The 15160-nt window shown below is 46.9% G+C and overlaps 1 protein-coding gene across 2 annotated transcripts in view; it reads left to right on the top strand.

Annotated features, from left to right (window-relative positions):
* Positions 1 to 245: 245 nt before the first annotated feature.
* The window catches only part of NMNAT3 (nicotinamide nucleotide adenylyltransferase 3), a 116276-nt gene continuing 101361 nt past the window's right edge, over positions 246 to 15160 (top strand). The window contains exon 1 of one of the 2 annotated variants that reach the window (XM_067737670.1): positions 246 to 538. Coding sequence is in view for 1 of the 2 variants with exons in the window: in XM_067737669.1 (XP_067593770.1) it covers positions 670 to 916 (247 nt within the window). In the remaining variant the exon portion in view is untranslated. The other variant, XM_067737669.1, reaches the window with a different exon arrangement.

Here is a 15160-nt window from a genome sequence, read left to right on the forward strand (position 1 = left end):
AAGAACATGTAGGTAACTTTATTTTCTAAAAAGTGCTCATGCATTACTTATATTTTTTAATTTGCTCTTTAAAAAGAAGTAAAAATAAAAATAAGAAATAAAGCGGAACGCAAAACATAGAAAAATAAAATGCAAAGGCGCACACAAGCCAGGGAGTGGGAGCAGAGGCGGGGTGGGGGAGTGGGCGGGGCTTGGCCAAAGGGGCGGGGCGTGGGACGCGGTCTCTTTAGGGCCCGCCCCCGGCGAGGAAGTCGGGCGCCGCGGTTTCTCTCTGACTCCGGCCGCCTCGGGGGAGCCGTTGCAGTGAAGAGTCTAGTTCGCCTTAGGCCCTCTCCCCACCGCGGGGGTAGGAAGGGCAGGTGACTGACTGCCCCACCGTAAAGGGCGGTGCGTGCGGAGGCCTGGAGCGGTCCTCACCTGGCCTTGGGTGCGGGGCCAAGCGCGGGCGAAGAGCCCCGGTTTGGCGCCGCCGGGCCTACAGTCCCCTACAGTCCCCAGAGGCTCGCCGAGTGCCTCTGCGGAGCCGCGCGACGCGCAGGTAAGCGCAGCCAAGGCCGGGCCTGTTCAGCCCGCCTTTGCCGTGGTGGGCGCCCGCCGAGACCTGGCCCGCACCGCACCGGGGCGACAGGTGGCGGCGGGGTGCGGAGCTCGGTAACCCGTCTGGGTCGGATGAACCCCAGAACTCCTCCTGTCTACAGCCGGCGCCACCCATTCTCGCCACAGCGTTATCGACCTAACCGCAGCACCCCTGTGGCTCAGACCCGAGCCCATCTTCAGCACTCGAGCCCTCAACAAATGCAAATAAGGATCCACCAACTCCTGCATGCCGTTGAGTGCCCGCCACTGGGCTCAGTGCTGGGGGGTACAGTGCGGTCCAACGAACGTAGTGCCCACCCCCCGTGGAGCTCGCAGTCTGGTAAGAGAGACCCAGAGCAAATAGGTAATCTCCACATGTGAGTGTAAAAGTTAAAACTGAAAGATCTGTGAAGATAGGAAGTGCAGGGTGCTGGGAGAGCATTTAGCCGGTGGTCCCCATCTATAAAGGATGCTGGAGCTCACACTTCAGTATGAATGGCAGGGTCCCAAGGTGGAGAACGATGGAGTAAACACACTTGTTGGGAGAGAGTGTGGCTTGTTTGAGAAAAGGAAGGTCCTGCCCACTGAAAGCAGGGAGCAAAGCAAGTTTCCTAACTTCCTCCTCTGTACAATGGGACTGTTCCTCCCCATTGACGATTGAGACTTTGCATGTAAATGACTTAGTGGTGTTCCAAGGGTGCAGTAAGTGAAGTGAAGGTGAAGATTTCTGTGGATGGATCAGGTTGTAATCTGGGCCGAACGCAGGGTGCTGCCTCTGGGCACTCACTCACTTCCCCTCTCCTGGAGTCCTGTCTCCTTGTCTGAGTAGAATCTCTCAAACAGCTTGTTCTCTAAAATGATGCCTGCTTTAGTCATTCATTCTTAAAATATTTAACTGGTGCCCACTTTACACTGGCCTTGCCCTCATGGAGCTCATGCAGGGTGGGCCAGGTGAAGTACACTGGTAGTCCCAGCCGTGGTGCTCTGGAGCCCAGAGGAGAGAGCCTGATCCAATGGCCTTGCCAGAGAAAGCCTCCTGCTTCCATCAGGGCCAGGTATACATTTCCCAGAAAGGCTCACCTGTTAGTGCCAACACCGTGAATCCCCTGAGAACATAAGGCTCACACTCCTCCGCTGAGCATGTTACTTCCTTATTTTTATTGGTGGCATCACCCCCCCCAAAACTGGCCAGAAAACTCCCAAGAGGCAGCAACCCTACTTGTCCCTTGCTGAGGACCCCCAGGGATTTAGGAGAGGTTTGGAAGCTTCAGAAAACACCTGGCTGGTGACTGCTTGTATATTGTATTGGCTTGGATGATGCCAATTCCTTCTCTGGCTCGGTTTATACTGTTGGTGGAAACTGCGGATTTGCTCCATGAAAACAGGCCGGGAGGCCCAGAGAGTGGACAACACAGTTGAGAGAAGAGTCTGGCACTGTTTGTGAGTAGGCGTTAAAAAAAAAAAAAAAAAAAAGCAGAGGACAGGTGTTAACAGAAGGGTGCTGGGGGAAGAGGGGGAGAGGGCAGGCTTTGTGCAGCCACTCTGTTTCCCCTCGCAGACCGTGGCAATGCCACCTGCGGAGAGCAAAAGGAGAGCAATGGGTTAGGCAGTCACAGACCTGGGTTCAGGTTCTTATTTGTTACTTCCCAGCTCTGTGCCTGACCCTGGGCAGGTCACTGATTATCTGATTGTGCAAGCTTAAGACAGTGCTTGGCATCTAGCTGGCCCTGAGGAACTGTAACCTCCCTCCCTCTTCCCCTAAATGAACTAGAATAGGAGTAACAATAGTGCCTACCTAAGAGGGTGATTATGGGGATTTAATGAGTTAATGTACCTAAGATACATAGAGCAGTGCCTGACATGTAGAAGTTACTGCTGCTGTTGCTATTGTTATTATTCCTTATTCTGGGTAAAAATTGGCGAAACAAGGCAGGCAGAAGATAGGAGGTGGGGGTGAGAGGTTGGTTCTGAGGAACTGTGCAGGGTGATTAGTGGGGGAGTTGTGTTATCTGTTGGCAGTGGTTTTACCGGAAAGCATCAGCCCTGGCAGGAAAAAGCGGTGTTCTGGGTGATAAAGGGCCTCTTGGGCTGCCAGGCTGTCAGAAGGCCTGAAGACTCAGGCCAAAGAAAACACAGCAAAAGCGTGGGGGAAAAACTAGGGTTGAAAAAGATCCAACGTTGTCTTGTTTGGGTTGTCCCTAACCCACAGCTGGGTGTGGGTCCCCGGTGAGGAGCTGCCCCTGCGCCATGCTGACCCCTGCCCTCCTATGGATATGGTAATTGCCTGAGACCGGTCCAGGAGCTGTGGAATCCAATTCTGTAAGCCCTGTACCTAGCAGAATATTGGGCCCATAATGAATGCATGAAAGAATGAATGAATGAATGAACAAATGAACAAAGGAACCTAAACCCACAGATCAAATTTCTCAATGTGTAAGTGTGCTGTTAAAAGAAGGGAGTGTGGGGCTCCCCTGGTGGCGCAGTGGTGGAGAGTCCGCCTGCCGATGCAGGGGACACGGGTTCGTGTCCCGGTCCGGGAAGATCCCACATGCCGTAGAGCGGCTGGGCCTGTGAGCCATGGCCGCTAAGCCTGAGCGTCCGGAGCCTGTACTCCGCATTGGGAGAGGCTGCAGCAGTGAGCCACACACACACACAAAAAAAAAAAGAAGGGCGTATGAAGATAGGGAGAGAGAACTAATGTTTTTAGGCCCTGGCTAAGGGCCAAGCATTTTCATGTATGTTGCAACTTAGTGATGAACACTGCAGCTTTGGAGTCAGATGAAGCTGCCTGTGTGACCTCACATGCATGACAGAAGCTCTCTGAAGTACAGTTTTGCATCTGTAACCTGGGACTCATTGTCCCTCATTTGTAGGGCTGTTATGAGCAGTCAGTAACGCTCGTATATAAGTGTGTGGTGTGCCGTCCTCAATGCACAGCACAAGGTCTGGGAAGTACTCAGTCAATAATGGCTGCTGCTCTTATTATTATATTGATGAATCTTCCCAGTGCTGTCCACTGTGATGAGGGAACGGAAGGCCACAGACACAGATGGGTGGCGTTGATTCTGAGCTCTGTCCCGTCTGGAAGCAGAGGTTCTCTGCAGACGCTAACCAGACAGCTTTACGTGCATTTCATGCATTACTTAAAGCACTTGACTATGTGAAATCTTAAAAGGAAAAAAACTGCAGAATTATAATTTACGTGTCTTTCAAGTTCAGGTATTTTATCATCTAGATAAATCTTCCGTGCATCTATGTTAAACCACTTTGGGCTGTCGAAGCTTTTAAATAAAGTGGCTCATCCTGACCAGTGTCTGTCTTTGCTCGTTTATCATAGTTCCCTTGTATAGACAGACAGGAGCTGCCTCAGGACGGCAGCTCCTGCCCCACCGTTTTAGCTGTGTGGTTCTGCTAAATCACAGTGGACTTGTGATTCCCTCATCATTGTCTCTCTTATGTACACATAGACCCACAGCACCAATCTTGGAACTAGGAATAGAAAGGTGTTCTGTGGCTAGTGTGAATCTGGGGAAATCAACTCTGGGGAAATCACAGGTTCTCAGTGATGGGTTTGGGGGGTGAAAACGCCTTGGATGAAGGTGGCAGCGTCTTCTAGAAGTCAGGGCTGTCTGCCCTTTCCACCCAGGAGTGCCATCTCTGGGTCTGGCCTACCACACAGTAAGGGTCTGATCTGCATTCCCGTGCCTTCCTGCTGTCCCTGTCTCTGGCCACATCTGCCCCGAAAGCTGGAACCCCTGCAGCATCTGCAGGGAGGGGCACAGCCTATTGCAGGGAAGCCTTTCCGAAACAATCCTGCATTCCCATGGTCCCACTGGGCACCTCTGCTGGGCATCACTTTTCCAGCTGCCCTGGCATTACCTCCTCTGTGGGCTGTGAACGCTTCCACAGCTATTGGATTGAGCACCCCTGGTACCCAGCACCATGTCTTGTTCATTATCCTCCCTCCTTCTCTCCCTTTCTTCCTTCTGTACATTCTCAGGCAGTGTCCTGGGGATTAGAATGCTGAGACAAAGTGACACAGTCTCCACCCTCCTGCGGCCCAAAGACATCATGAGACAGATTATTGATAAAGACAGAATTAAGCACATGACCACACACACAACGTCAAGTTATAAACCAGATTAACTGCCATGAATGAGAAGCCTGGCATGCCTGGAGAACGCATAAAAGTGGGGTAGATATAGAGATTTTGTCAGTATTGATATAGATAGAGGGGGCCTGGAAGTGTTGGTTGGAGGCTTATACTGAATTATTTATGTACCTTTGAAGACTGTTGGATAGTATTTTTCTGTGAATTGTGGCAAACAATATTTTATGCGGCCAAAGTAATCTTATGAGAATGTGTACTTTAAAAATCACTGAGCTTTGGCTTCAAAATGGGAAAATAATGCTAATGCTTCAGTTTCCTTAACCCTTTAGAGGTACAGAGCCCCTCCTTGGATGTTGTCTCACTGGGTGTGCTAGCTTTCAGAATCTCTCATACTGGCTGGCGGCAACATACAGGTGTCCAGCTCACCTGGGGTAGATCGGGCATGGTGGGCATTGAGGCCCTCTCCCTTCAGAGTAACAGGGACCACCAAGAGCTTATATTTTTTCTCCTTCTTTGATATCTCTGGGCACATCAGGCTGAGGTTCTGGCATAGATGTTATGACATTGTGTCTAGAGACCTGTCATTTGAGGGGAAAGAAGGGCAAAGCTGACTGTTCTTGTCCAGGTGTGTGGAGGACACCTGTCTGCACGCAGCTGAGGGAGGGCGGGATAGCTGGCAGCGACCTACCCCTTCAGAGCCCCGCCATCCCAGCGTGGTCCCTCGTCAGGAGCCAGCGTCCTCCGGAGGCACACCACGCCTACCTTCAAGCCCAGTCAGTTCCTCTGAGAACAAAGAGAAAATCACACTCAGAGTCCAGTTTTAAATAAGACATGATCCAAACAGCCCCAGGAAGCATTCTCTCTCCATGACTAAATATTATTAGAGAGTTATTTTATTTATTTGGCCAGCGCTGATGACAAAATACATCTTCGATCCCCACCTGTCTCAGAGGTAGACCTTATTACAAGAGGTGAGCTGCTGTCTGCCCTGAAGCAAAGGAAGGAAAGTCGCATCGCTGTGCAGAAATTGAGCAGGCCTCCGCGCCAGTCTTGGTGGGGTTGGGCTTGACCACAGTATTCTCAGGGTACAGGTCTAATAGGCTTGTAATCGTGTGACTCTGAGCCATGGAGAAAAGAAGTGGCTCTGGAAATCTGCCTTCCATAAGGCTGACACACAGTGACGGTATTTACTGCCTCTAGGAAGTGCATGTTAAGGGGTAGGTATTTATGAAAAGGGTTCTAAGGAGTAAATGTGCCCATCAGTCAGCCAGGAACATTTTAGAGCTCCTAAGATGGTTTTAAATTAGAGCCAGTCTTCCTTCCTGCCTTCCGCCTTCCGTCAGCAACCCCCTCCCTTGCTTCCTGTTGTAAAAATGAACTGTCAAGGCAGGACACAGCCCAGGTAGGAGTGTGGGAACTCTCTTGCAGAGTTCACGTATTCAAGGCAGATGTGTGAGGGTTAGCGCCTTGATTCTGGTCCTTCCCACCTAGTTACCGCACTGGGAAGACAGGAGTGTGGAGCAAGGCTGAGCAACAAGGTCAACCTAATTGCCCCTAACCACGGCCACCAGCTGCTCTGCTCTCAGCCAGTCTGCTCGCCAAAAAGGGTGGGCAACTGGGGGGGGGGGGGGGAAGAATGATGAAAACAAGTGATGGAAACTAAGCTCAATTGGGGCCCAGTAAGTGGCATATGGGAGAGAATGAATGTCAGTGTCAGGGAATCCCACCAGGCCAGGTAAAGAGCAGGCTTTAAAAGGCTAGAAGTTTCTCTGTGAGCAGTTGATCATTAGAACAGAATGCCTGTTACACGAATTAGTGTGTAGGAGTCTAACTTGAAATTATGTTTGACCTTCAACTGTTCATTTTAAAGATCAGAAATTGGTGTTTATTGCACGAACCCTAGACTTAGTATCAAAGACTGCTTTGCTTTTTAATTCTCCCATCGGGCCTTCTTCTATGTGACTTTTTTTAAAATTTAATTTAATTTTTTTTAATACAGCAGGTTCTTATTAGTTATCTGTTTTATACATATGATTGTATACTTGTCAATCCCAATCTCCCAATTCATCCCACCACCCCCCGCCCCCGCTTTCCCTCCTTGGTGTCCGTATGTTTATTCTCTATATCTGTGTCTCTATCTCTGCCTTGCAAACCGGTTCATCTGTACCATTTTTCTAGATTCCACATATATGCGTTAATATATGATATTTGTTTTTCTCTTTCTGACTTCACTCTGTCTGACACTCTCTAGGTCCATTCATGTCTCTACAAATGACCCAATTTCGTTCCTTTTTATGGCTGAGTAATATTCCATTGTATATATTACCACATTTCTTTATCCATTTGTCTGTCGATGGACACTTAGGTTGCTTCCATTTCCTGACTATTGTAAATAGTGCTGCAAAGAACGTTAGGGTGCATGTGTCTTTTTGAGTTATGGTTTCCTCTGGGTGTATTCCCAGTAGTGGGATTGCTGGGTCGTATGGTAGTTCTATTTTTAGTTTTTTAAGGAACCTCCATACTGTTCTCCATAGTGGCTGTATCAATTTACATTCCCACCAACAGTCCAAGAGGGTTCCCTTTTCTCCACACCCTCTCCAGCATTTGTTGTTTGTAGATATTTTGATGATGGCCATTCTGACCGGTGTGAGGTGATACCTCATTGTAGTTTTGATTTGTATTTCTCTAATGATTAGTGATGTTGAGCAGCTTTTCATGTGTTTCTTGGCCATCTGTATGTCTTCTTTGGAGAAATGTTTATTTAGGTCTTCTGCACATTTTTGGATTGGGTTGTTTGTTTTTTTTAATATTGAGCTGCATGAGCTGTTTATATATTTTGGAGATTAATCCTTTGTGGATTCGTTTGCAAATATTTTCTCCCATTCTAAGGGTTGTCTCTTCGTCTTGCTTGTAGTTTCCTTTGCTGTGCAAAAGTTTTTAAGTTTCATTAGGTCCCATTTGTTTATTTTTGTTTTTATTTCCATTTCTCTAGGAGGTGGGTTGAAAAAGATCTTGCTGTGATTTATGTGAAAGAGTGTTCTTCCTATGTTTTCCTCTAAGAGTTTTATAGTGTCCGGTCTTACATTTAGGTCTTTAATCCATTTTGAGTTTATTTTTGTGTATGGTGTTAGGGAGTGTTCTAATTTCATTCTTTTACATGTAACTGTCCAGTTTTCCCAGCACCACTTCTGTGTAACTTTTATGATGCTATTGGTCAACCTCGTCTTAATATTTTTTGTGTGTGAGAAAGAGGATGCCAGTTTCTGTTACCCGGTTTATATTTTATGACTAATCCAAGGACTGTAGATGATGAAAGTAGGGGGGCTTCCTGTTTCAGATGTCACTGAATTGCTACCTTTTGCTTCTGGAATTCTGTCTTAAGAAAATAATTTGAACATTGGAAAATGCCACTGTATGAAGATGCGTCATTATTTATAATGGTGGAAGCTTAGAAGTGACTTGAATATCCAGTATAGGAGGGTAGTCAAGTTACAGAACACCAGGTTGGTTGAATATTTAAAAATAGGAAGATTAGTAATGAGAGAAGTCATTACCCGCTCAGTGAACAGAATACTGTTACATGAAAGATGTGTTCAGGAAAATGGTCTATGAGGGTTGCCTCAAGGGGACAAGAATTGCATTTGAACAGTGGAACAATGGATAACTTTCTTCCGTATTTTAAACTTTCTATACTGTTTTATTACTCCTGTAAAATCTTTTTTTAATTCTAAAGCGAGCCAAGTTCAATAATGATCTTTACGCTGTTTGCAATTTTAAGGTCACTGCATTCGTGGCCTTATCCTGATTAAATCTTTTACTCAGCAGTTTCTGAGGCCAGGCTTCGCTCCCTGCCTCAGTGTCTCTGGTCGAGGGACATCCTCTGGGTCCACTGGCTGAGTGGCTAGGAGATGTGCTCCCTCTGGCTGTGTAGACTTAGAGTCTCAGGGTCTTATAAGTTGGAGGAGGCTACTGCCCCTCCCTGCCCTGCAGCCTCATACCCTTCTGCCAGTCTCTCTCATCCCTGTTCCCCACCTAGTCCCCAGTGGTGGGGTAGGGATGGGGGGGTTTGGGTTTGCAACCTTTGGGGGCTTCATTGGTAAAGTTTCAGCCAACTCTGCCCCCCGGCCCCAAACACACACTCACTCCCTAAGGCAGCAGTTGCCTGGGGCGGCCCTACATCACTCTGGCTTCTTGTCCTGCTTAGGCCTTGGTACTCCCGTACCTCAAGGGCCTGGGTTTTGCATTCTTGATGCCAGCTCTCCCAGTGTCGGCCCTGTCCCCCTCCATCGTCTGCTGCCCAGTGCTGGCAGGGGCCTAGTGCTTGGCCAATGGTACGTCCTAAAGCAGCAGTTCTCATACTCAGCTGGCCATACGTTGGGAAATCATGGCATGTGTCCTTATTTGAGACAAGGATTTGAGTCTGTGTGGTTTATTTGGAAGGAAATCCCCAATAAAGAAGGGGAATAAGGAAGTAGGGAAATGAGCCAGAGAGGCACACCATCAAGCAGGTCACCAGCGTGGACCACTGGAGTTTAAACCTGCTGGGAGTTTCCGGCAGCCAGTGTGTAGAGCACCCATTCCAGAACTGGCCTCTCCTGGGGATTGGTGGCTGGGTATATACACACCCTTGCGATCTGTCATTGGTTGAGCAAGGCTCCTTAGGGGAAGCGAATTCTCTGCGACTTCCGGCAGCTTCCAGCCACCAGGTAAAGCACCAGGGCAAAGGGATGCACGTGCTGACTCACAGAAGACGCTGGCTTGCTCTAAAACAATGAGTCCTGAGAGCTCAGGGCATAGCACGGACAGTGTCTGCTGTGCCGTTCTTCCCTAAACACCATGAACGTGATCAGTGCACTAAACTGAAAATAACCAAATCCATAATTCTGTGCTGAATCAGACCTGTTTATACTCAGTTGAAGACTACCTTAAGAGTAGCCAACCCTCAAAGTTTATGAAAACTCATGGGAAGAAAACCTTAGATAAGAAGAATATTACCACTTTTTTCCCTGTGAGTTGGGCTAGACTACCGATATTTGATTTAAGTGGCAGAACACTAATATTCTGCAGCCATGCACTTTGAGACCCAACACTTTAAAAGACGACCTGAGTATATAATAAGAGTTATCTTTATTTTGGCAATGTTTCCCCCTCTCTTGTAGCTTGATTTTTTTTGTTATTTTTCAAGTGTAATACATTAAGATGAACTTAAAAGAAAAATTCATCGGGAGAAAACATTGAACCTCATTTGTATCAACCCATAATTATGTCTCCAGTGCCGTGTTTTAATATTAATGCAGGATTCACCGTACTGACACTGATACCAGAGGATGGGAGAGAATGTCTGTAGTTATGGCTTTAGACACTGTGATAAATGTGTAGATGATTAATGATAAATGTTTTGTAGTCATTGCCTTTATATAGAAACACTCCATCTCCAATTAAAGATTTAGTAAGCACTTCATCAAAGTATCTGTTAACAATTGAGGAGTATAATATGGTTGTGCTGACATTTCAACTTAATTCACTCTGTAGTTTGAGTCCCAATCCATTTTATATGCCTGTTTTTTTCTATGCATGGAGGAGGAATAATGGCAGAAATTTGGAGGCATATTGCAGATTCTAGAAGCATTACCATGTATTTATTATTATTGTCTGTTGGCATATTTGTCACTACAAATGAAGGCCTTACTCCAAGAGAAGATTTAAAATTGTTCATGTAGCAAGCTCAATAGGATTTAGTGGCTAAATCTCATATGCTTTGAGTTATGGGCATTTTAGTATTTGCAGAGAAGGGCATTCATTCAAGATCCCGGCATTTTAGAGAAATGAGGCCATTTCCCTTTAAGGCATGGTTAAATGTGCGTTCCATAAAGACCGGGATGGCGGATGCTTGGTGCTAGTGCCCTATTCCTGTGTCCTGTGCACACAGCAGACGTCACTCCCTGATACCCAAGCCTGCATCCTCCTCTACAAAGTGTTCCCTGCAGCCACTCCAGCTCATCAGTACTGGCTGACTAGATGAAGCCTATGGACGCCCCCACCTTTTTACTTGGTCTTGCCGTTACTGTGCATGGTCAACAAAACAAAGGAATCTTTCACAGTCTCTCTCTAAAAAAAAAAAAAAAAAAAAGGACCAACTCAAGAGGTAGTTTTTCCTCACCTTGTGCTCTTCAGTCGCCTCTTTGTTGTGCAGACGGTATCTACTCAATTTGTTAATGTTTGTCTCCCTTGTTTCGTTCTATTATATGCATTTTGATTTTTCCCTGTCTGCCTTTTCCCCTCTAATGTTGCTCAGAAGATACAGCAGGGAGCCCCCAATTATTTGCTGTTTGGTCTCATCAAGTTTGGTCGCAGTGATTTATATTGATGGGAATGCATTGAGATTTTCCCGTTTTTCCCACCACTTCAGGAAGACTACTCTCCTGTAGAGAGGTCACCAGTGACCTCTGCATTGCCAAATCTTCCAGAGCTTTCTCTGTATCTTCGGGGTAACATTTGACACCTCTGACCACGCCCAGCTCTTGAACTCTTCTTTCTTGCATTTTCCTCCTTCTTCCCTGATGATGATTCTTTGACGTCTACCTGCTCCTTTTCCTCTGCTGGCATTTTCAGTGGGGCATCCCCAGAGGTCTTCTTCTCTTGTTTGTGCGCTCCACCTGGATGATTTCATTCCCAGCCCTGGTTTTTAATGACCACCTTTACCTAGACGCCTCCTGCATCCTCAGCTCCATCACATCCCCTCTCTGGAGCCCAGACCTTGGTACCCAGCAGCCTGCTGAATGGTCCCCATGGGCATCCAGAGTCATATGTTTCATTTGTTTAGACTATTCCTACTTTCATAGGGCCAACTAAATAGTTGCCCCCAGGGTGGTTTCTGCTACCCCCTTGGGCTTATAGGTAAGCTGTTCTAAGTGTGTCAGAAAGCTTCCATCTTGGAAAATCAAGTGTAAGACAGAGGCACAAACCAAGAACTGCTCCTCAAAACTTAAGGGATTGAAAGAAAACAGTTATTTGGTTCTTGTCGCTACAGTTCTGGGGGGTGACTGGACTCAGTGAAGCAGGTCCCACCCTGGGGCTCTCATCTAGTGGCAGTTAGTTGGCCATCTCAGTGCCCCCCCTCACTCAGGGCCTAGTGGCTGGGACCTGGGCCGGGCCGGGCTGCTGGCCTCGGTTCCTCCCTGCAGGACAACTGGGTTCTTAGAACAAGCATCCCAAGAGGACCAGGTGGAAGTTCCGTCACCGCTCATGGCACACCCTCAGATGTCTCAGAGTGTCATTTCTGCCATATTTACCTGCCTGCCCAGCTACAGAGGGACAGGACATAGACCTGCTTCTCAACAGAAGGCACATCAGCATCACGTTGTAGCTGTGTTGGAAATGCACCTAAGCCACAGTCCCCAAACGTGTCTAACTATCCCTTTGAGAACTACCCTAAATGCCACAGAAGCTTTACCTTTTATTTAAAATGTTTTTGGAATAGGTAACATATTTACATGATTGGAAAGTTAAAAAAAAATGTAAATGTATTCAACGAAAATGGTCTTTCTCATCCCATATCCCATACCCTTACCTCCCCATAGACAACCACTGTTCTGTTTCTTTATAATTCTTTGTGAGTTTATAGGTCTTTTTTATATTTCACCCTTATACAAAACGCAGTATTCTATACTCACCATTTTGCATTTTGCTTTTTTTTTTTGCTTAACAATATGTCTGGGAGAGATTTCCATATCAGTACATAAAGCATTCTCTCCTTCCCTCTCTCCCTCCCTCTCCATCTCCCTCCCTCACAGATGCACAGTATTCCACTGAGCCGCTTTACCCCAGTTTACTTAACCAGTTCTCTGTGGGTGGGCCCCGGGCTGTTTGCAGTCTTTCTCTATGACAGATGCTGCTGCAGTGCGTAACATACATATGCCATCCTTCATGCGAGACAATAAACTAGGAAATCTTCCTCAAGGGCCCCAGCCTGTTATGTGCATCCTCTTCCCATAATGCCTTGCAGCTCCTTCCATCGTGCACTTACCTGCCTCCTCTCAGTGGACTGTGGGCTCCCACGGGTCATGGGCTGTCCGTTGTAGCTCATTTCCACACTGCCTGGCACAGGGAGCTCTGTGTCCACAGTGTGCAGAGGAAGCCTGTGGCGAGGAGGGGGAAGAAGGAAGAGTAGGGAAGGGTGACTGAGTACAGGTTTCTGGGTGGCCTGTGATCCACCTCCTCTAATTTCATTTGGAGGCTTATCTCTTAGTGACAGTTACCACTTGAGGCCTAAGTGGGTCCTCCCTCAGTCACTGAAACTGGAACCTGGTCCCACCCTATCCTGCCTAGCTTCATGGCTGTACCCCAGGAGGCATGGGCCCAAAGCCCAGTTTTTGTGCAGTCTCCTTGTTCAACCCAGGACCACTCTCTGACAGCTTGTCCTTTCCTGCTTGAGGAAGTATCCTTAAATCACATATTTTCACTCTTCTCTGCTAGGAAATGTATTCCCTAAGGAATATAGATTCTTTTTGTTAAATTAAGGAGGCTAATCTCTAACTCCCACAGGAAAAAAGGACAGTTATGCTAGTTGTTTTAAAGAAGGCTTTCTGGGGATGTTCAAGATTCTGTTACAAGGAATAGAAACCTCACTCAAACTAAGTCAAGCAAAACTAGGAATATGGCTATTAGAATAAAAAAGTTTCGGGGTATCAGGCACAGCTGGATCCAGGTGCTCAGATCATGGCACCAGGAAGTACCCCTTCTCTATCTTTCAGTAGTTCCACTATGAACACCACGGTGTTGGCTTCACTCTCTAAGGTAGGGAGAATGGCAGCTCCAGGCTTATGTGGAGTTTACAGCTCCTGATTTCAGAAGAAGATACTCTTTTGTCCAGTGTTCATATTGAAAAGGGGCTCTGATTTGTCCTATAGTTAAGGTTTTCCGGCCATCTTGATTGACAGACCTTCCAGAATCATAAGGAGTGGTAGCAGAGCAGTTTCCAAATCAAAGGGACGCAGGACCAACACATGGAGTGGACCACTGCAGATGGTGATTCAAAGTTCAAATTTCAGACCGTGAGAAGTACCTGAATTGGAGGTGGTAGGCCTGGGAGTGCGTTAAAACAAATTCTGTGCTCATCTCTCTATTTTTGTATGTGTTTAAAATTTTCTGTAATAAAAAGTGTTTTTTTAAAAAATGCATTATAAAAAAGAAAAGAAGAGGAGCTTTTTTCTGCCTTGGTTTGGGAACTCTCAACAAAAAAGCCTGCGCATCCCTGTATGTTTACTGTCTGATTTTCTCACTCTCTTATTTTCTTTTCATTGTGTAAAGAAACCTTAATCCTTACTCTCCTCTAAGCTGGGGATTGGGAGGAAAACACATAACAGTTGACTTAAGATTTGTGTGGTGTGCTGGGAGGGGCACGGGGGTAAGGCAGTCAGGTGTCCTTAAGTCCATATCTCCATGGTTCCCAGGACAAAAGGCTTGGAATATTCCAGGTAGGGGAAAGAAGGAAGTCGATGCTGGCTCCCTCCAATGGTCAGTACTGGAGCCTCAGTTAGTGTGGACAAGACGAGGTGAGAGTTTCATGGGGTCCTGGGCTTTCTCACATGTGTTAGTAGGAGAAGGTCAGGATCCTCAGACCGTCACAGACTGGCTGCTAGGAGATACTTTAGAGTGCTTAGATAGCCTTTTCATTTTGTAAGTGAGGAAACTGAGGCCAGAAGGGCTGAGTGACTTGCCCAAGGTCACAAAGCGAAGTAGCAGGAGCAGAGCTAGATTGGAGTCCCCATAATCTGACATCTGAGTCTGGTACCACTTAATAGCTGTGTGACCTTGAGTAAGCCCCATTACCTCTCTGAGTTTCAGTCTCTCTCTGGTGGACAGAATAATGGCCCACATCCCAATCCCTGGAACCTGTGAATAGGTTTGGTTACATGGCGTGAGGGAGTTAAGGTTGCAGACGAAATTAAGGTTGCTAATCAGCTGACTCTAAAATTATCTTGGATCATCCACATGGGCTCGATGTAATCACAAGAGTCCTTACAAATGAAAGAGGAAGGCTGGAGAGGCGGTCAGAGTGATACAGTGTGAGAAAGACTGGGCTGGCCATCGCTGGCTGGGAGGATGGAACGGGGCACGAGCCAAGGAATAGGGCGGCCTCTGGAAGCTGGAAAAGGCAAGAAATGGATTCTCCCTTAGAGCCTCCAGAAAGGAATGCAGCCTTTCGACACCTTGGTTTTAATCGAGTGAGACCTCTTTTGGACTTTCGACCTCCAGAAGTGTGAGATAATAAAATGTATATTGTTTTAAGTCACTGAGTAAAGGAGGGTAATCATGTCTTTCTTGAAAGATTGGAGTGTGGAGTCAGGGAGATATTGTCCAAAAATTACACAGCAAACTCCTGGAATGTAGCAGGTGCTTAATAAACAGTAGTGTTGATGGTGGGCAGCGGTGGTGGTGGACAGTGGTTGTCATTAACACAGAGTAAAGGAG

Source organism: Pseudorca crassidens, chromosome 5 (genome assembly GCF_039906515.1).
Source record: "Pseudorca crassidens isolate mPseCra1 chromosome 5, mPseCra1.hap1, whole genome shotgun sequence".
Classification (NCBI taxonomy): domain Eukaryota; kingdom Metazoa; phylum Chordata; class Mammalia; order Artiodactyla; family Delphinidae; genus Pseudorca; species Pseudorca crassidens.